Below are 22563 nucleotides of genomic sequence, written 5' to 3' on the forward strand. Positions count from 1 at the left end.
AAATACAAATAACGTATAATATTTTTAACCACGTACCTCAGATAACACCTTCAAAATCGCACCTCTCTATCTTTTCCTTACACACACACACACACACACACACACACACACACACACACACACACACACACACACTGAGTAAACTTGCAATCTTTAATTCAGTTTTAGTGTGACTTCGCAACTATATATAAACATTAAACAAAATTCACACAGACAGAAAAACAAACAGAAGTGTGGTATTGCCGATATACAGGGTGACACGAAAAAAACAGATCCCACCAAAAGTTTAATATTTTCTGAAATAATCAGCCGATTCTTTTATTTTTTCAGGTGAGCCAAGCTGAAATGATGTTCTAACAGCCCACCAAGTTTGAGCTTCAAGATGTCATGGACAACGGAGCATAAGACATTTATAGTCGAGGCCTATTTTCGCCGGCGAACAGATTTGCTCGGGCTGCGCACAACAGACTCTCTGACTGAATCAATATTCCTCGGTGTCCTTGCTGATTTAGGTCGACCAGAGTGGGATCCCCTGTTAGGGTTTTTACTATTGAGGTTATTGACAGTCCCATGGTCTCTGAACTTATCCCTCCATCCATAGATAACTGATTTAACAGGAAAGTCTCTACGTCCAAACTGTCTTTTGAATTCCAGTTGAGCAGCGTGGATAGAATTCGACCGAAAATAGGCCTCGACTATAAATGTCTTATGCTCCGTTGTCCATGACATCTTGAAGCTCAAACTTGGTGGGCTGTTAGAACATCATTTCAGCTTGGCTCACCTGAAAAAATAAAAGAATCGGCTGATTATTTCAGAAAATATTAAACTTTTGGTGGGATCTGTTTTTTTCGTGTCACCCTGTACTTAATAAACAACAAAGATTAATCAGCAAACCGAATTAATGTTATGGACATGGCGATGGTTATGGATTAAAACAAATCCCGGTTCCCTCCCACCAGAAATTATGTATACATGTATATGTGCATTAGCATTACATGAAACTTTTGTGTGCCTATAATTTATCTATATGTAATGAAAACACCTGAATGTTTTTGTCGTTGAATTGTAATGTCTGAAAGTAAATCTAATATTTTGTTTGGTTCCAATAATTCTTGAAGCTTTCTTTCTTTCTTTATTTGGTGTTTAACGTCGTTTTCAACCACGAAGGTTATATCGCGACGGGGAAAGGGGGGGGGGGGGGGGGGGGGGGGGGGGGATAGAGCCACTTGTTAATTGTTTCTTGTTCACAAAAGCACTATAATCAAAAATTTGCTCCAGGGGCTTGCAACGTAGTACAATTATATGACCTTACTGGGAGAATGCAAGTTTCTAGTACAAAGGACTTAACATTTCTTACATACTGCTTGACTAAAATCTTTACAAACATTGACTATATTCTATACAAGAAACATTTAACAAGGGTAAAAGGAGAAACAGAATCCGTTAGTCGCCTCTTACACATGCTGGGGAGCATCGGGTAAATTCTTTCTCGCCCCAACCAATACAGTATGAGACTCCCCCTAACCCGCGGGGGGTAATTCTTGAAGCAAATTACACATTTTCAACAACAACACACAACAAAATATGGGGGGGGGGGAGAGAAAATAAAATAAAATAAAAGCGCAAATAAAAATCTAGAGTCTGAAAATTTATGAAACAGCATGAATTCAGGTTTCAGACAAAACCACATCATGTACCATTCATTCAATGCCTGTGCCATGTCATTATATTCTTTATGCACAGAACACTCCCACAGTCTCAGTATTATCATCATGTAAGCCACTAAAACATCACAATGGGCAAAGAGACTTGTGGAGCAAATCGAGAAAATGAATTATTGAACCAAGCTGGCACGAATTGCTGATCACAGAATGAGAGGATTTAATTTATGGCACTCCGGGGTGCACTGACAGACTTAGAACAGTACAGTGGAACCTCCCTTTACAGCAGACGACCCCCCCCCCCCCCCCAATTTAAGACTTCCCCTTTTTCAGGGCTTCATTTTACAGATGTTTTGTTCATCAACTCTGTAAATTTACCTCCATTTTAAGACTCCCTCCTTTTTAAGACCTAGTTTTCTCAGATTTTTTGGAGGTCTTAAATAAGGGTTTCACTGTGGCACATTTGCTCCATACAATGAAATCTGTCTTTGTCATGTGACATGAGCTTCCTGACAATTACTATTGCAAACGTTTTTATTATTATATATTAATATTATTATTATAACACACAAAGAAATCAAGAACTTCATTCAAGCATTTTTCTTCCCACCATGAAGTACATCTGTGGTAAGACTAAGACTGCATTTATCAGAATGCGAAAGTTTGGTGTTTGTTTTCTTCTCTTTGATACATAAAGCTTTCTTTCTTTCTTTATTTGGTGTTTAACGTCGTTTTCAACCGTTCAAGGTTATATCGCGACGGGGAAAGGGGGGGGGGGGGGGGGGGGGGGATGGGATAGAGCCACTTGTTAATTGTTTCTTGTTCACAAAAGCACTAATCAAAAAATTGCTCCAGGGGCTTGCAACGTAGTACAATATATGACCTTACTGGGAGAATGCAAGTTTCCAGTACAAAGGACTTAACATTTCTTGCTTGACTAAAATCTTTACAAACATTGACTATATTCTATACAAGAAACACTTAACAAGGGTAAAAGGAGAAACAGAATCCGTTAGTCGCCTCTTACGACATGCTGGGGAGCATCGGGTAAATTCTTCCCCCTAACCCACGGGGGGATACATAAAGCTATGCTTAAACAACAGCACTCAGTAGCAAGTGCATCACCTGTTACAATTCAATTTGTACATTTACACTGGAGAGAAAAAAAACAACGCAAAACAACTTTGCTGGTCCCCAAGCCTCCTACGAACTACTTCTTCTGCATTCCTGGCCTGCAACTCCCACATACACTCACAAGCATGCGTTGACTTTTACGGGTACAGAAAAGCGTGTTTTTCCTCCCACCCTGCCATTTAGACAGTCATAGACTCATACTCCTATTTTGGAGGATGCATGCCTGGGAGTTTTCGTATTTCAATAACCAACCAAACTCTGACATAGATTGCAGGATTTGTTCATGCCTAATTCAGTAGATGGACTTGTGCTTGTGTGTACACACGAAGGGGGATAATACACCAGCAGGTCTGCACATAAATTGACTTGCAAGATTGAAGGAATCTCCACCCTTGGCCCACAAAGTGCAGCAGGGATTAGAGCCCGAATCTTCCACAGGGAAGGCTGATGTTCTAACCACTACTGTACACGCTCATATCCTCCTACAGTACAAAGAACTCTCTACAATTTGATTCCAGCCGAGCTTTCCTTTACAATTTTGTTCAAAACAATACCTAAAATAACAAAGCCAGAACTTTTTTCACCCTGAAATGGGTTTAACACACAACTGCAGCAACTGCACGTATACAAGTTTAGAGGTGATGCATTCTTGAGCATCCCAACTCAATGTAACCAGCTGCACAAAACACCTTAAATCACCTTTGAAGGCATTAGGCCAGTCAAACAGGAGCGAGTTTGAGCTAAACAAGAAATTCCTCCGAGGTAGGAAAAACACCCCCGTCCTTACCATTCTCACTGCCACCAACTGGGAAGGTTATTTCCCTTTGACCATTAATATGTCCCTCTATAAGTCCTTGTAGAATCTTAATCCACCAATAACTCCCTAACCGTGTGTTTGACTGGTCCCAATTTTTGTAAGGACCGTCTCAGGAATGTATAGAACCTGTTCACCAAGTTTGGTGACGATCGGTCCGTTCATTCTTGAGATCTATATGCGAACACAAACACACAAACAAACAAACAAACACATCGACCGAATCCTATACACACCCCTATACCGGGGGTGTAATAAATATCAAATAGCCCTGTAAAACTAAAATGGTCATGTGAATGCAAACGTTTGCAACAGTGTCCCGGGTGACAACAGCAGCCACTCCCTATCACACACAGCTCCAGGCATGGGAACTCCAAAATAGAAAAAACTCTGAAAATAGGCCGAGGTCGAGGGGCCGCCTAGGCATAGCCTAGGCAAAGCCCCCCACCGGAAGGAAAACGAATTTTTAGCATTTTAGACCAATATGTTGATAGTTCTCCTGTAAGCAAATAATTAATAGAGAGACAATAGTATACATGTATATAATTTAATTTACCTTTTGTTTGCCGCGGACACTTTTTTATTTTCGCTGAAAAGTAATTTTCTTTTCGCGGACAATTCCCATGCCTGAGCTCTCCACATCTCACAGGTGTGCGCTGTCTAGTACCGACAAACCAGCAATGTAAAGTTACTATAACCAGCTCACACTCAAGACAGGGAGACAACGCTTTCAATTCAGAGTAGCTGCACTAATCTAAAAATAATGGACAGCGCACAGCCAATGAACAGTGTAACCAGAGCGCCGCCATCTTACTATACCCTACCAGTACCACACTGACAAACATGGTCAAAGGGAAATAATCGTAGTTTCGAGAGTTGACAGCAGTCTTCTCTCACGGTATCTCACAGTGTCCCAAGATGGTGGATCCGGTGGAGTCAACGTTGTGATAGCCTATAAGAAGGTACGTGCTATCCATTATTTTTAGATCAGTGGAGCAGCTGCCGTAAAAGGGAGACTACTGCGTCACCCTGTCACATAAGCCAAGTAGGCTGAATAAAAATAAAACTAAAAACAGCAACAACAACAGAAATAATCAAGCAAACACATAATGTGCATACTTTTTTTCAAACTTTAGAGCAAATATTTCTTTAAACAAACAAAAAACATAAACAAAAAAAGAATAACCAAGCAAAGACACTCGCACTCTCTCAAACCCAGAGCAGGAATATATTACAACTGACGCTACTATCCACAAATCATTTAGAAACCAGGTGCTCTTGAACCACAAACTCATCATTGTACTTGTAGTATCTCAACTTATAGTTTAAGGCACACTCTTTTCCATGTAAACTGTTTGGCTCACCACCACACATCTGGTCAAGCTTTTACATAACATGACCCAGACCTGTTTACCTACACTTTGACTTTGGTGTACTTATCACCGAGATTCAGTGTATTTTCAAAATATTGAGACTGAAAGTATTTTGCAACTCACAAGAAACGTTCATGAACGTTTTCAGAAGTGGAACTTTCAGGCGTTACTGCTTTTCACTTCGACATTTTCGTCAACGTGCTGGACTCGACGTCAACAATGGCGGCAGATAAAATCTCATCATATATCACGTCTCACGTGATTACATTGACCAATCGTCAAAGTTGGATTTTATCCACTGGGCTATCGCGAGAACAGGTTTGGCAACCTACTTTCGATTTCTTCTTCTTCTTCTTCCATTTAGTGATCACGATCAAACTTGATTTTTGTTACGATCGTCGTATTTTTTTCCTCTCCAAACGTATTGGTCGTATCCATGGCAACTTTGCGTACAAAATACGGCGAAATCGTAGGGGTAAACAGGTCTGAATTGACCCTTCACTCAAAAACGACTAACAGCATGGGTTCTTCCTTTGCACAGTGGGGAATTAAAGAAAAAAAAAATGTCTTAGAACTAATAGAAGTTAATTCATCAAAACATTAAAACTCACCGCAGCAAATCAGTCAGGATGTTGAATTTTGGCACGTGACAAGCAGGGAGATGGTTTTATCCCACATAAACGTCTGGCCAGATCTGAGAAGGTAAGCCAAGCTGTTGTCACAAGAAGGAGTGTGCCTTAAAACCTATTTGACCCTGAAGTAGTGAGTACATGACACAAATGCTGCAACTTGCATAAATCACAGGTGAAGGGGGCTGGCAGATGGAAAGGAACTGGTCGTTCAGAAAATCCGCTCAAAGTGTTGATCGGATTGAGGCGGAGGTTGTCGCGGTTGTTGCTGCTGACCCTGATGGCGAGAGTGCATCCACTGACTCCGTCTCTTGGGCGCATGAAGCTCAAACATGGAGGTTGTGATCTTGGACAACAAGGGGCCTAGGGAGAGCGGTAGCGGCTCAGACCAGAAATAGTCATGGTCCAGAGCCTTGTTGCTGTCGATACGCTTGGACGGGTCCACGCACAACAGCTTGTCTACCAAGTCTACGGCCAGCTCATCTTTCATGAAGCCTCGCATTCTATCACGCACTCGTCGTTTCTGCCCTTCCGGCAGTTCCAGCTTGCCGTACAGATCCAGGCTCGAAATGCCCGGCCACACTTCTGGCGTCAGCGATCCACACAGCTGTGAGATCAGCTTCAACTGGCTCTGTTCAGACCCCCCTTGCATGATGGGAGTCCGCGTCCACATTTCCGCCATGATGCAACCTGCCCCCCACAGGTCTATCTCCGGCCCGTAGTCCCGAGCCCCAAGAAGTAGCTCCGGTGGCCTGTACCACAAGGTCACCACCCGGTTCGTAAACCGGTTGGCCTTCTCCGTTTGTTTGTAGGCGCGCGAGAGGCCAAAGTCAGCCAGTTTCAGCACTCCGGTGCGCGTAATGAGGATGTTGGCGGCCTTCATGTCGCGATGGATGACACGGTTGACATGAACGTAGTAGAGGCCGTTCAGCAGCTGCTGCATGACGTTCTTGATCTCCGCCAGCTTGAACTTGATGTTGGCATTGCTCAGCAGCCCTGCAAGGTCGTGCTCGCAAAACTCGCACACCAGGTAGAACGTGTTTTTGTTTCGGGTGTAAGGGCCCGCTGCACACAAGGAAACATATCTATGTGAAACAAAGCAGAGTCAATAGAATGCTGTCATTGGGGATGTTGTTTGGCATCAGCAGTCGGTTAATGTCAATCTTTACAGGTGTGTATTATAACCTAACTATAAGAGGCCAATTCAATTTGTATTTATCCAAGTTCCAACTTCCTTCGTGTTAAATATTTTTTCATAAAGACTACTTGAAATGAACAAAACGTTTCCCCTTTTCAAGGCCTTCGAACAAGTTTAAAAAAAAAAAAGCAGTTCCATTGGTGGCATACTACCTGCCTCGTGCCATCATTGCCGCCAGGTATTCTGAACAATTGAGCGGCCCATGCAGGCTTAATTTCAGGCACTGAGCCCTTACCCAAAATCAGTTACGTTCACTGTACCAGATCTGCCAAGGCTTTTACATAGAATAAACCATCTCTCGACTTGGATACATGCCAATAATCTATATCCTGACTCTTTCCTGGAGCTGGATATTTTTAGGAATGAATTTTGCAGATTTACACCTGTGTTTTAAAAAAATAATTAATTAAAATCTAACTGTGCACAGAAAGCACCCAGATGGTTGATCCCTGATATTTGTCAAAGTTTGGGGATGGTCTTATACCATGTAAAGGCCTGGTCAGAGTGAACCTAATCGTTTACATGTAAAGGCCTGGTCAGAGTGAACCTAATCGTTTACATGTAAAGGCCTGGTCAGAGTTTATTTGTTTATTTGTTGCTTAACGTCCAGCCGACTACGCAGAGCCATATCAGGACGAGGAAGGGGGGGATGAAGGGGGCCACTTGTCAAGCGATTCCTGTTTACAAATGCACTAACCCATTACTTGTGTCCCAGCAGGCTTTAGTAAAACTAAATTAATACCTACTGGAAGATTACCAGTTTCCAGTATGTTAAAATAGGCTTAACCTATCTACTGCTGGACTTACATCAGAACACTAACAGATTAAACTATACATGAATCGCGAGACAAGCGGCAAGAGAAGAGATTTTTGGAAAAAATACAGGTGAATGAGCAAGAAGGCAGAAAAAAGAAAAGAATTCATGAAGAAAAAGAGAGCATGACAGGAAAGAGGAACCAAAAATCTACCTAACAGTAACAGCAAACTAGAAAGCTCCTGCGGTTCCAAAAACAGGAGGGGCCTTTAATTTCATAACCGCAGTGCCCCACTGCGGGAGCCTGGTCAGAGTGAACCTAATCGTTTTCATGTAAAGGCCTGGTCAGAGTGAACCTAATCGTTTACATGTAAAGGCCTGGTCAGAGTGAACCTAATCGTTTACATGTAAAGGCCTGGTCAGAGTGAACCTGATCGTTTACATGTAAAGGCCTGGTCAGAGTGAACCTAATCGTTTACATGTAAAGGCCTGGTCAGAGTGAACCTAATCGTTTACATGTAAAGGCCTGGTCAGAGTGAACCTAATCGTTTACATGTAAAGGCCATGTACATGTTACGCATACCAGTTCACGCAAGTGCACCACCAATCATACTAGGTGCATACCTAGGCAAACGAAACATAACATTCAAAATTTAATCCAAAAAAAAACAATCAACAATTATTTAAGTACGAATTTCCCAGTTAATTACTCTTGCAGTTACAACAGACACCAACACACCCACACCACACTAACTCACTCACTTCTAGCTCACAAACACAATCACAATTTTCAACAAAATACAACCACTTAAAGTAGTAGACGTAATACCCTGGCTACACATGATGTTCGATTAGTTTCCCGTCTAGAAGACAAGAAGTTCACACGATTTCGCTCCGAAATCTCAGCTGAAATGCATCGTCCTTATGACGAGAGGAAAACAAGTTCGTTAATTGTCCAGCGACAATATGATAGGAGTTCTCGAGGTGACGAACCACGCCAAGTGACGCACACTTTTCCCAACTCCCAGCCATTCGATGATCGTCCGAACGACGACGAGACCGATGACCACGTGGCGACGAGCCACATATCCTCAAGGTGATACACACACCCTTAACCAGCACCAGCTACACCACAATGGTGAGGCGTTAATTGTCCAAGCGACAATATGATAGGAGTTCTCGTGGTGACGAACCCCGCCAAGTGACGCACACTTTTCCCAACTCCCAGCCATTCGATGATCGTCCGAACGACGACGAGACCGATGACCACGTGGCGACAAGCCACGTATCCTCAAGGTGATACACACACCCTTAACCAGAACCCGCTACATCACAATGGTGAGGCGTGATGCTGGTGACAAGAAGACTCCATACGCTGGATACTTCCCCTGGCCATCCCCAAAGCTCCAAGGCAACCAGTCGTCGAGATCCCCGACAGGACAGTAGAGTGCACAGGTAAGCACACATAAGCCCCCATAAGCCTCAGCCTTACACGAAGGAAACACATCCCTCGATGATGCGGCGGCGACGTGCCATCCGCAAGACGCTGCATCCCCGCAGCAGGAGACTGGCACCACTGCCAGCTAAACTCCAGCCCTCCAACGACGAGCCATGGAGTTGGCAAGACCCCCGTAAGCCCAAACGGCTTATGAAACTGCTACCACCCATCCATCCACAACGAAATACTGGTGGGGTCTGCCCCGACCAGACTACAGAACAACACCTCAAAGCCTTCCCACCCCACACCAAAAATCGTAATACACGTGAAAAAGAATGACACGGGGAACTCTACCCGCCGAACTCTACCCGCCGGTAACCTTCGCTCACACACTCCCAAAATACAGGTAACAGGTAAATCCTGTGACAAATGTTACACTACGCAGCCCTTTTTCTCTGTCACGGACCGTGACAATACCCCCCCACTAAGATTAAACCAAGGGTTTAATTCACAATCATTCAAAAATATGATAAAAAAATCCATCAATCTGGGTATTTCAGCCCTTGAATGTTACAGCACTTTTTACTTTCCATGGACATCAAAAGAAAACCAAAAGTCGGCGAACATCGCCGTGAACAAATGTACTCTATAACTGAGTACGCGCTCCCCTACTAACATCAAACCCGGGGTTTGAAATCGCATACACTAATGCCGGCTCAAGAAGTCAGCAATGTGGTTCTCACTTCCCTTGATGTGACGAACATGAAACTGGAAGGGTTGAAGCAACAGTGACCAACGTAGCAACCTTCCATTTGAAGCCTTTACACGGTGCAGGTATTGTAAGGACTGGTGATCAGTTTCCAGATCGAACTCCTGACCATACAGGTAAGGTTCAAACTTTCCCATTGCCCAGACGATGGCATAGCATTCCTTTTCCACCGTAGCGTAACGCTGTTCTGTCTCTGTGAGCTTCTTGCTTGCATAAGCCACGGGACGCAGCACGCCATCTTCGGCCTGCAGTAACACAGCTCCCAATCCAGTATCCGAAGCATCAGTTCTCAACACAAAGGGTTGGTTCACGTCAGGGAGTTTCATCACCGGTTGTCCGTTAAGTGCTGTTTTCAGTGCCTGAAAAGCTGTCTCACACTCAGGGCTCTATTTGATCTTGGCTACCGACCCTTTGGTCAGAGTGAACCTAATCGTTTACATGGGAAGGGCTGCACATTTAAGGAGACACCTCCATGCATGAATTACAAATACAAAGCACAGAAAAAGCACACGCTTGACCTGCATATTCAGAAAACTGGTTCAGAGGGAACACATTTGAGTAATTTAAACAGGACATCATGAAGACCTTTTTAACGCCAGCTCACTTTTTATTAACTTGGTGAACATTTTTTAAACTAATGCAGAAATGATCTATGGTCTTTTAGAAGATTGGAGCGATCCGAGCTTTAATGGATTATTGGTGAATGTTTGTTATAGGTAGGGTTCATGCAAAACTTGTACACGTTTATTTAAGAAAATAACACTGGGACATAAGCAATTCAAGTAAAAGTATTTTAAATTAGTGTGAAGAAAAAGATAAGACAAAATGTATGCAGTGTTTTTGTTTACTAAATTAATGAAAAGGCAAGGCACTGTAACTGTTAAAAAATCGCGCGCGACGAAAAAAAAATCAATCTTTTTGGGTGCACATGTCTACGAATTGCAGTTATTTCCATGACAAAAATAGCTATCCCCAGAGAAGTAATAGCTAGGATTTTGTGTTTCCATTTTTGCTTCTTCTTGTAAACATATAATTATGAGCTAACTAATAACTTACGATATAGTTGTATCAGCCATGATTTCATACTCCACTTACTAGCGTCAATAAAAAACGCTCGCGCTGGACCCGAGTACTCTTCAGACTGGCTCGCTCAATAAATATAAATGTTTGAAATGTCTGTGGTGTGAATGTTGGTTTCTGACCAGAAATGCAGATCTATCTGTGGCCGATTCATAGATTCAACCTACAAACTGCGACCTCATCTGTGATCAGATATGTTTCGACAAGCATTAAACGGTTCGGTGATTTGTACATAAACGTCTTCCTCGCGATAGATTCGCTTATTATTTTGTCTTATGAAGCCGTCATCAACACGAACACAATGATTGCAGAAGCAAACTCTGTACCTACACGACCGAGACACAAGACTGATTATTTCACAGCTGCAATGAGAATAGAGAACAAAGACGTTTTGGGTAAGCTTACTCACGTCAGGTCTTCACTGACAAGCTAGGAACAGACGGAAAATTCCGAACAAAAGTAAATGACGTCAAAGTCTCTTTCGCTTTGCGTGTAACTTTGTCATGACGTATTTTTGTGTGACGCGTTCGGCTGTTCTATCAGGTCAATGGCTGCGTGTTGCCCCGCCGGTGTGAACTCCTCCTACGGCCAAGTCGTTTTTGTGGTTTATTTCGCATTTAGGTCCCAGGTAACATTATGAAGTTTTAATACGATCAATCGGACCTATTATCAAGTTAGTGTATCAACTTTTGAACGAACTGCGCCCAGTAGTTTCCCAGCAATAAGCTGTTAAGTGGAGAAAGACAGACACACAATTAAAGTCTGCTGAGGCCTTGTACTAGCGTACTCGGGGATAACCCCATGTCAATTGCATGTGCGCGCCTACCACATTCCAAGCATGTCTCAGTACACAGCGCATTGTTCAGTCCAAGGGAAGGCACTCTAGGCGTTAAAACTGTTGTCTGCTAAGCCCGCAATTGACTAGCTTGACAATCAAACGCCGACCCAGAAGAAGACGAAGATGTCTGACTTCGTCAATATTCTTTTACTGACAATTACAAAACTACAGGAATCACACAATGCAGGCAAATTCATTCACCTTACAGCTGTTACCTGTTTCATCGATCGTAAAACTTTAAGTTCCCCACCTCAAATTTTGATTCTTATAGCATCTCTTTGAACTCTTGGGACTTCCAAAATATCTGCACTGCAGTGACTAAACTGGTGCTCAATCTAAAAACCAGAAAGAAATGTTTTTGAACAGTTCAATTTACTGTTTTTATGACATTTTTAGCTGTTTGGGATGAGAAAACGTGTGCACTTTTGAGTTCTACATTCCCACTTTTATTTGTGATAAACAGTTTTTAGGCTCACATAAATAATGTTCGTATCCGCATTTTCCCAACCCCACGAAAATGTGACTTCACTGACTTAATGTTTTGGTGATGTTTGTGACGAAGAAATGTAATCATCTTTCCTTGTCTCGGACAACACTACTCGTAGTAGCATAAAAACATGAAGACCACAAAAGAAACAAGTCGCGTAAGGCAAAATTACCACATTTAGTCACGCTGTGGAACTCACAGAATGAAACTGAACGCACTGCATTTTTTCACAATGACCGTAGTCCGCCTCTTGTGCATAACGGAGTGAAACTGACGAGCCTGTTCAGCGCGGTATAGTGGTTTCGCTGTGCTGCATAGCACGCTTTTCTGTACCTCTCTTCGTTTTAACTTTCTGAGCGTGTTTTTAATCCAAACATATCATATCTATATGTTTTTGGAATCAGGAACGGACAAGGAATAAGATGAAATTGTTTTTAAATCGATTTCGGTAATTTAATTTTGATCATAATTTTTATATTTCTAATTTTCAGAGCTTGTTTTTAATCCAAATATAACATATTTATATGTTTTTTAAATCAGGAAATGATGTAGAATAAGATGAACGTAAATTTGACTCGTTCTATATAAAAAAAATGTTATTAATATTACAATTTTAAGATTTTTAATGACCAAAGTCATTAATTAATCTTTAAGCCACCAAGCTGAAATGCAATACCGAAGTCCGGCCTTGGTCGAAGATTGCTTTACAAAAATTTCAATCAATTTGATTGAAAAATGAGGGTGTGACAGTGCCGCCTCAACTTTTACAAAAAGCCGGATATGACATCATCAAAAGTATTTATCGAAAAAAAGAAAAAAAACGTCCGGGGATATCATTCCCAGGGACTCTCATGTAAAATTTCATAAAGATCGGTTCAGTAGTTTGGTCTGAATCGCTCTACACACACAGTCACACACACGCACAGACAGACAGACACACACACACACACGACCCTCGTCTCCATTCCCCCTCTATGTTAAAACATTTAGTCAAAACTTGACTAAATGTAAAAAATGTAGTGTATCACTAAAAGTAAAACTTACATCTTGTTCGACAGATTTCTATGAGGCGCACAACATTCTCATGGTCAAGCAGCTGAAGAATCTTGATTTCCCGGAGGGCTGTGATTGGGAACTGGAAAGAGAACGAGTCAAAGATGCAATGACATAACCTTTACACTTTTAAACATACAAGCACACTGACAGACACACACACATAGATAACCAAGCACACACAACACAGGGGCGGATCACTTCATTTTTAATTTTAGGAGGGGGGGGGGGGTGTTCCAAACTTCTTTTAGGGACAATTCGACGACGCGAAGCGTTTAGTTGAGAGCGCGAGAAAAATGTTGATAATAACATGGAAAATGGGGCAATCTGGTGCTCTCTGAGCCAAGAAACTTCCCTTAATACGGCTTCAAAAAAGTAAATTTACTAGACAAACTTGGATCAAAACAAGGACAATTGATCGATCTGGTGCAACCCTGAGCCCACAAATTACCCAACTACGTCCCAAAACCGTCACTTAGCAGACAAAGGCCGGAGCCTAAGGGGGTCCGGGGGCATGCTCCCCCGGGAAAAATTTGATACAAACCAATTTGATACAATCTGAGCCATCAATTTTTCTTTATTCACAATTTTTAAAACTTTTTTTTGCCTGTATCCGCCCCTGCGACACATGCATGTTCACACGGAAACACATAAATGAGCTGGAGTCCACAACAACAAATAGTTCTACAGTGGTACCTGTGATGTGTGGCCCCTCCGATGAGAGGACACCTCCCATAAAAGGACACATTCTGAGGTCCCGTTGTCAATTATCTCTACCAAAATATACCTGTCATGACAGGCCACCTGCAATGCAGGGACACTGTTTGATGGTCCCAAGGGTGTCCTTTCATCGCAGGTACCACTGTACATGTATCTCCAGTGAATTTAAACCCCTGCTATAACACAGTGTACATAATATTGTTTCATTTCCCGACAACCAATCCTAGCTGTACAATGGACTACAACTGATGCAAAGTACAGGCGAACCTGTCGTTAACAACCACCGAAGGGACCCTGCTGTAATGTTCTGGGCACCAGTGATTCTGCACACATTATTTGTCATTTGCTTTACCATGTATTCGGCACATTTTCTTTCCTTACTGTATGTGCTTCTTTTACGAATGTTATTGCCCCGAACATGCATTATATATAATGTATATATTATATTCATCCGTTTACGGCCATAATAGCTAATACAACGCACTTCATCCTACAGGCTTCAAATCTGCACACTTAATGGAATCTGAAACATCTCATGAAAAAGATCTATTCTCATACCAGTTAAAGTATAAAGCGTTGTTCCTACAATAAACATGGCGAATGCTAAGGCCAAAAAGAAAAATATGTCTGTTTCCGGGAACCCGACCGACCCTATTTTTTTTTTGGCGATGTTACCGGAAACAGACATATTTTTCTTTTTGGCCTAAATAAAGAAGTGTCACTTACGCCCTCCTTTTCGTTGTCCATGAGTACTTTCTTCATGGCCACCAGTCGTGCTTTAGATTTCCTCTCTCTCGCCTTGAACACCTCTCTGAGGAGAAAGATGTTGAACAAGCATGAGTTTAAAATAAATTATTGAATAAAGAACCTAACTAAAGAACCTGAGACCTCCACCTGGTTTTTAAGATAAATGACATTCATTTTGAATTTGCCCTCTACCTCTGCGATTTCAGGTGGTCTTAAAAACAAAAGGGGAGATGACTGGGGTGTACCACTACCAGTAGGCATAAACAAATAAAATAAATGAAAAACATCACTTCATTATCATGCTGAATGAAAGATAAAACAAGTCGCGTAGGGCGAAATTACTACATTTAGTCAAGCTGTGGAACTCACAGAATGAAACTGAACGCACTGCATTTTTTCACAATGACCGTAGTCCGCCGCTAGTGCAAACGGCAGTGAAAGTGACAAGCCGCTTTACTGTACCTCTCTTCGTTTTAACTTTCTGAGCGTGTTTTTAAAGGCACAGTAAGCCTCCCGTAAACCATCACAGATACGGTCAGGCTTTTACACACAGTACAAACACCCTTTCATTTAAACACTCACCGATTGAGAACATCCTAGGTGCCCTCCGTAAAGAGCGAACAATTTTCAAAGAATTTATTTTTGCGTGGTTTATCTTACCCCTGAGCCATCGTGAACCCGTGTGATCCAGTTTCCCTTTTTGAGTTTTTCACAATGTAGTCGTCAGTAAGTCATTTGAATGCGACTTGATGTGAGCTTATTTACAATAGCACGTTTTTATGCACGAAACAAACGGCTGTGGTTCACAAGAACTCTAGCGATGGCTTTTGACTGTTGAGAGGAACGGCGATATGCATAAACCGTCGTCTGCTACGACCCTTGCGTGACCCTGCTTCCGGGCTTTTCTTTTTTCAAACTTTCACAACTTCGAATTGTACTGATCTTGTCTTGATGAAAAAAGAATTCTTTTATGATTAAAGAATGTTTGTGTAACAAGCTGTCAATTTATTATTTAGATTTTAAAAGTTAGGTCTAGCGCAAAAACGCACCACGGTCCAAAAACATTTTGATAATCATCGATCCACGGCTATCGCCAGTTTACATCGATAGAATGAGACCCGAAGGGAAGTAACTCATGTTTGACCTGAGTTCAGGATGGGTCCAAAAAGTGTTCGAGACAATCTGCAAAATTAATTCTTTAAAAATTCCTCACTCTTTACGTAGGGCACCTAGGATGTTCCCGTTTGGTGAGCGTTCAAATGGAAGGGTGTTTGTACTGTGTGTAAAAGCCTGACAGTATCTGTGATGGTTTACGGGAGGCTTACTGTCCGGGCGTGATTTCTGGTATTGAATATTCATAACAGCAGTCCAGCACCAAAACGAGGCGCCATTGTTGTAGAGGAGCAAGTCCACGAAAATAAATTCTTTGAAAATTTCTCACGCTCGACAGAAAGCAGCCAGGATGTTCCCGTTCGGTGAGCGTTCAAATGGAAGTATGCTTGTACTGTATGTAGACGCTCGGGGAGCTCTGTGATGGTTTACGGGAGGCTTACTGTGCCTTTAATCCAAACATATCATATCTATATGTTTTTGGAATCAGGAACCGACAAGGAATAAGATGAAATTGTTTTTAAAACGATTTCAGAAATTTAATTTTAATCATAATTTTTATATTTTTAATTTTTAGAGCTTGTTTTTAATCCAAATATAACATATATTTATATGTTTTTGGAATCAGAACATGATAAAGAATAAAATAAAAGTAATTTTGGATAATTTTATAAAAAGATAATTGTAATTACAATTTTCAGATTTTTAATGACCAAAGTCATTAATTAATTTTTAAGCCTTCATGCTGAAATGCAATACCTAAGTCCGGCCTTCGTCGAAGATTGCAGGGCCAAAATTTCAATCAATTTGATTGAAAAATGAAGGTGTGACAGCAGCGTCAGTGCCGCCTCAACTTTTACAAAAAGCCGGATATGATGTCATTAAAGACATTTATCGAAAAAAAGAAAAAAACTGTCTGGGTATATCATACCCAGGAACTCTCATGTAAAATTTCATAAAGATCGGTCCAGTAGTTTACTCTGAATCGCTCTACACACACACACACCTACACCACGACCCTCGTCTTGATTCCTTCCCCCTCTATGTTAAAACATTTAGTCAAAAATTGACTAAATGTAAAAACGACAATCAAATCTGATCAAGAGCTCAGAGGGGAAAGTTATAAATGTTTTAAATTGTACCCCTGAGTCTGCATCATGCAGGCCGCTGTATGTGTGACACAAATTTTCCATCCCTACCCTAGCCTTTAATGTACCCCTAGAAGTAAATCTTTCTCCATAACCACCCCCACAGAAAAAGGCCTATATTCCAATAGTTGATATATACCGAGCAACAAAAGAAACGCAAAAAAATTCTGCATTGTTTGCTTGACAAAATCTCGAACATTTATAGAGTTAGAATTATCAAACCACAAACGTTTGATGAAGGCATACATGTTTGACCTAGCGGTTGTGTGAATATTTTGATGCTGCGACTGTTTTAACACACGGAACAAACAGGTTTAACGTTAAACACATAATGCGCGCTTGCAGCACACGCAAGTGGAGCAGGAGAAATCTGATGTGTGAGACGGGTTCACTAATGCATTAGCAACCAAACGAGACCAATAGGCATGCTTGCTGCCAGTCTCACTTTTGAAACAGCCAGGATGCCAAGACTGACACCACCAAAATGCCAGGTCGATTTCAAGCTGGGGATGATCCAGAAGCGCTGGCATGTGCTATAAACGTACACATGTCAACAGTCTATCACCTTCCACAATGTTTTGTTGACATTGGAAGTGCTGCAGTTATGCAACGCAGTGGATCATACGCGTTACCTCAATAAGACAAGATCGCAATTTCCTGCCACAACGTCTTCGAGATCGATTCAATACAGCCACTGACACTACCAGGAGCATCATTGGAAGCTACCAGTGTCCGATCAGTGGCCAGAGAACGCGATGAAGACTGACTGAGCGAGACCTCCAAAACTTCATTAACGTTAAACCTGCTTGTCCCGTGTGTTCAAACAGTCGCAGCATCAAAATAATCACACAACAGCTAGGTCAAACATGCCTTCATCAAACTTTTGTGGTTTGATCATTCTAACTCTAAAATTGTTCGAGATTTTGTCAATCAAACAATGCCGATTTTTTTCGCGTTTCTTTTGTTGCTCGGTAAATATCATATACAGTCTACTTCGTTTATAACGTCGCCGGATATAACGTCACCCCGTTATATCGTCACCCAAACACCGGTCCCGGCTCAATTCCTTCTTTCCAAGACTATTTTAACCTCGGATATAACGTCACCGGATATAACGTCACCCAGTTATAACGTCACTCATCCATGTCGGTTATAACGTCATATCAATCCCCATATGCAGCAGTTTGCATGGTGAACGACTGTCAAGGCATGTTCATTTACCCTACACGTGTCACAAGTTTTGTGTGTTAACGGTATTCAAGTTTTTCCGTTTTCCCGTTGTTAGAGACCCAAGGAAAACTAGGTTCAAGGCATAATCATTTTTGCTGCATGCGTTTTGTGAGTTCCTGTTCGAGGTTTTTAATCAAAAGAAAAATGTTTTATTTCATTTCGTTTTGTGAGTTCCTGTTCTAGGTTTTTAATTAAAAGAAAAATGTTCCATTTCATTCGTGTTGTGAGTTCCTGTTTTTGTTTTTAACTAAAAGAAATTGTTTTAAAAAGTTTCATATCGAGCATACATGGTTACTCCTGCGCGAGCGCGTGCGAATGGATCTGTCTACTTCTGTCCTTCAATCACGCATATAAAAAAACTCGATTATTGAAATGACGGTAGGACTAGGAGAAGGTCGAGAGGATGAGAACAGACTACGACGTTTGTTTGTTTTTTGGTCCGTAGAATACAGACTACAACTGCCCTCGACGAGGAGGCTGAGCGTCACTTTCAATTGGGCGTTGTCGACAGGCTGAGTAGGTCGCCCAGGCTAAATTGTAAAGGTAAACACTAAGTGCAGTGAACCGACAAATTGAGAAAAGTGATACTGCACTCTTAAAGCACTATTTTGACTCAACTTGGAAAGCCATGGACGTTATATCAAGTCGGACGTTATAATGATAATAATAATACAGTAGTAGTCTAACGAGTATAACGTCTCGCTCACTAGATGTGGTGGAGACGGTGGATGGGGGAAAGGGGGTAACTATGAACCCAAAGTTGTTACTACCAGAACGATTGTGCGTAAAGGTGGGCAGCCACTTTGCTGTTGACGAGAAACTTCTTCGTTAATAATAATAATATAAGTCAAATAGACATTAATTACGTATAAGGACCCATGAAGTTCTCGTCATTTTTACATTTAGTCAAGTTTTGACTAAATGTTTTAACGTAGAGGGGGGAATCGAGACGAGGGTCGTGGTGTATGTGTGTCTGTGTGTGTGTGTGTGAGTAGAGCGATTCAGACTAAACTACTGGACTGATCTTTATGAAATTTGACATGAGAGTTTCTGGGTATAATATCCCCAGACGTTTTTTTTTCATTTTTTTGATAAAAGTCTTTGATGACGTCATCCTGTTTTTCGTGAAAGTTGAGGCGGCACTGTCACGCTCTCATTTTTCAACCAAATTGGTTGAAATTTTGGTCAAATAATCTTCGACAAAGCCCGGACTTCGGTATTGCATTTCAGCTTGGTGGCTTAAAAATTAATTAATGACCTTGGTCATTAAAAATCTGAAAATTGTAAAAAAAAAAATAATTATAAAACGATCCAAATTTACGTTCATCTTATTCTCCATCATTTTCTGATTCAAAAAACATATAAATATGTTATATTTGGATTAAAAACAAGCTCTGAAAATTAAAAATATAAAAATTATTATCAAAATTAAATTTTCGAAATCAATTTAAAAACACTTTCATCTTATTCCTTGTCGGTTCCTGATTCCAAAAACATAGATATGATATGTTTGGATTAAAAACACGCTCAGAAAGTTAAAACGAAGAGAGGTACCGAAAAGCGTGCTATCCTTCTCAGCGCAACTACTACCCCGCTCTTCTTGTCAATTTCACTGCCTTTGCCATGAGCGGTGGACTGACGATGCCACGAGTCTTGCTGAAAAATTGCATTGCGTTCAGTTTCATTCTGTGAGTTCGACAGCTACTCGACTAAATGTTGTATTTTCGCCTTACGCGACTTGTTATTTCTTCGGACATCAAGGACAGGTCAAGATGAGAGCAGAATATGAATAAACGACATCCATATATATGTGTGTGTGTCCTTAAAGCTAATAACGTTGGACACTATAATTAAAGACTGAGATTGTCGATGGAACCAGACGGAGCTTGTCACTCCAACACCAGCAACCTGTCTCAGAATCAGCATGCAGCCTACAACATTGTACATTTACTACTGTTGCCGAATTTCGGGGAAAATGTTGTGTATACAATTTTGTATTCATGGTATAGCCAGGTTTTGGAAATACGCAAAGAAGAGAATAGTCCACAATTCTATATATGAGGAAGTGAATTAAAGATTATTGTAATAAGTTAGTTTAAAACTTACAACAATATGTTGTTGTAATTTTTAAACAACACTAATGCATGCACTTTCCATTTCTGCACAGTTTTATTAAAACAGTCAGTACTTTAGAAAGGGACATAACTCTTGGACTCCGGATATAACATCACCCGCGCGTAAAAGTGACGTTATAACCGATGAACCGGATACAGCGTCACCGCGTATAACGTCGCTCAAATACATCCCCCGAGGGGTGACGTAATATCCGGAGTCGACTGTATATATGCATGGGTGCAACCTGGAAAATTCCAAAAACCGGCAAAAGTTGGGGTCCAGCTTTTTTAGTATTTAAAATGCCAAAAAAACCCCTCTCCTGGAACAAAAACATCGGCAGCCGATGAAACCAAAAACCGGCTGCCGGCGTGTAGCCGGCAGAGTTGCACCCATGTATGGCTGACTACGGGAAAGCACCCTCCTTACTATCTCAGTATCTGTACCATATGATCATTCTACTCTGAAGTCACGACAAAATCCTGTGAGCTGCTGATTTAGTGATTAAGCACTCTGCAGTCTCTGTGATCTTGCTGTGACTCGGTCACAGTAACTTAAGCCGCGATGTCTACAATCTACTCAGCTGTTGCTGCTATCTTGACGCAATCTCCTTAGCTGTTAGCAAACAACCCTGTAGAGTTTCTGCGATGTTGCTACGACTAAGCTGTCCATATAACCTACACAGCTGTTGCTGCCATCACGCTGTGACTAGTAAAGCAGTAGCGACAACCCGCAATCCTCGTGACAACATTGCGGGAAGCCGGAACTTACTGCCATGATCTGTTTAGATTGCAGCGACCTTGCTGCGGCTTAATTTTTTTTCTGTAAATGTCATCCCCTACAATGACTTATCCTTTCTCTGATAGAACTAATCGTCATGCTTCATAACGGTCAAGTTTATATTTACGTAAAACATTGTCACATCTTTTCTGTACTTCTGCATACATATATGATATATTTTGCATCTTAATAGTAATACCCTCAACAAGCATAACTGAAAAACATCCACAGACAATGTTTGTCTACATGCACAATAACTTCTGTGCAGAGGTTGAGCAAAACCTTACAAATTTGCCCGAAGTGGTCATTCTAACAGAAAATATGTCACTATTCGTATGCACACACAGCAAAACGGTGAAACGCTGTAACAGCTGTTCTCATTTTTGCTGGATCACTCTTCCCATAAGTGAGAAAGCAAACTGAAAAGCCATTGCACACATTTGTCCAACTTTCGGGGTTGTCCTGAAAATAAGAATTAAACAAGCACTCGGCTTAATTAGCCTTCGATGAGCAGTATTAATGCACACATCAAAGCACAAATCGAAAGTCCTTCAACATGAGTCTGAGATGCCTCACCCAAATGTGCCTTGTCCGATTTTGGCGATTTTTTCATATTTCTCTGATGCATTTGGGCAAAACGGAAAATCTATATCGTCGTCTGTGCTTGGTGCACCACTTGGCTGCCCGTTGCTCATTGTATTTACAACTTTTCAGAGATAACACAGGTGAATCCATTCATCGCAGCTGCGTGTATGCGTGGGCCACTTCTGCAGCAGACAAGCCAGACAACTTGTTGCTCTCGGAGCAGGAGTGAACGTCTTTATGCCGAATCGCAATGAAAAACCGTTAACACTACCTAAAAACACAGATGATTACCGTAAATGAACAAAAGACGACGAAGAGTGATGGGTATTTAAAAAACACAAAACACAAACAAAAAAACGCACACACGCACTGTGAGACAAAGTTTGATGTCATTTTGGCAAGCATCAAGATTGCAAGCAAGATTTCCAAAGGATAATGTGGACAATTAAGAGCCCAGTCTTATAGTTTTTCTCAAATCAGTGTAAAAAAACCAAACAAAACAAAACACAAAAACAATCACACAACAACAACAACAATCAAACCCAACAAGAAACAAAAATTAAACTTGGCTGAGAAGCGTCTACCTGTATAAGTTTACCAGTCATTTTCCTCCTGGGACGTTAAACTTAAAGTGTGGAAAGATATTAAACTCACACATTGTGCAATTAGTCTTTAGTATGTGATCATATATTGTAAAGCAGGTCTCAAAACATTGTGAGGTTTTTCTTTGTTATTGTCTCCAGCCAACACCCTGTTTTGTGTGTATTTTGGTAAAAAGATATGTCACGTCCTGTGGAACTTTTGGGATCATGCAAAGTGTTTCTTCGTCAAAATTCATAAATCTGTAATTTTTAAAAATACCCTTTTGTATACTACGTTAATACTCCCTGCTAAGCCATCCGG

General features: G+C 41.3%; 2 protein-coding genes across 3 annotated transcripts in view; one reads left to right on the plus strand and one right to left on the minus strand.

Moving 5' to 3' along the window:
* LOC138948777 (uncharacterized) overlaps positions 1 to 22563 on the plus strand; it is a 408503-nt gene that overhangs the window by 288903 nt on the left and 97037 nt on the right. The gene's annotated exons all lie outside the window — the stretch shown is intronic.
* Positions 140 to 21875, minus strand: LOC138948778 (cyclin-dependent kinase 9-like). 2 transcript variants are annotated; one of them, XR_011450078.1, is made up of 5 exons: positions 21652 to 21875; positions 14675 to 14759; positions 13220 to 13310; positions 3193 to 6676; positions 140 to 3145 (listed from the first exon to the last, which is right to left on the minus strand). XR_011450078.1 is itself a non-coding variant. In XM_070320391.1 (4 exons), exons 1-4 carry the CDS (start codon positions 21768 to 21770, stop codon positions 5823 to 5825), a joined length of 1149 nt encoding a protein of 382 aa, XP_070176492.1. In that variant the 5' UTR covers positions 21771 to 21875; the 3' UTR covers positions 140 to 5822. The 2 variants fall into 2 exon arrangements, 1 of the variants encoding a protein (XP_070176492.1); XM_070320391.1 differs by having other exon boundaries at positions 140 to 6676.

Source organism: Littorina saxatilis, linkage group LG15, assembly GCF_037325665.1.
Source record: "Littorina saxatilis isolate snail1 linkage group LG15, US_GU_Lsax_2.0, whole genome shotgun sequence".
Classification (NCBI taxonomy): Eukaryota; Metazoa; Mollusca; class Gastropoda; order Littorinimorpha; family Littorinidae; genus Littorina; species Littorina saxatilis.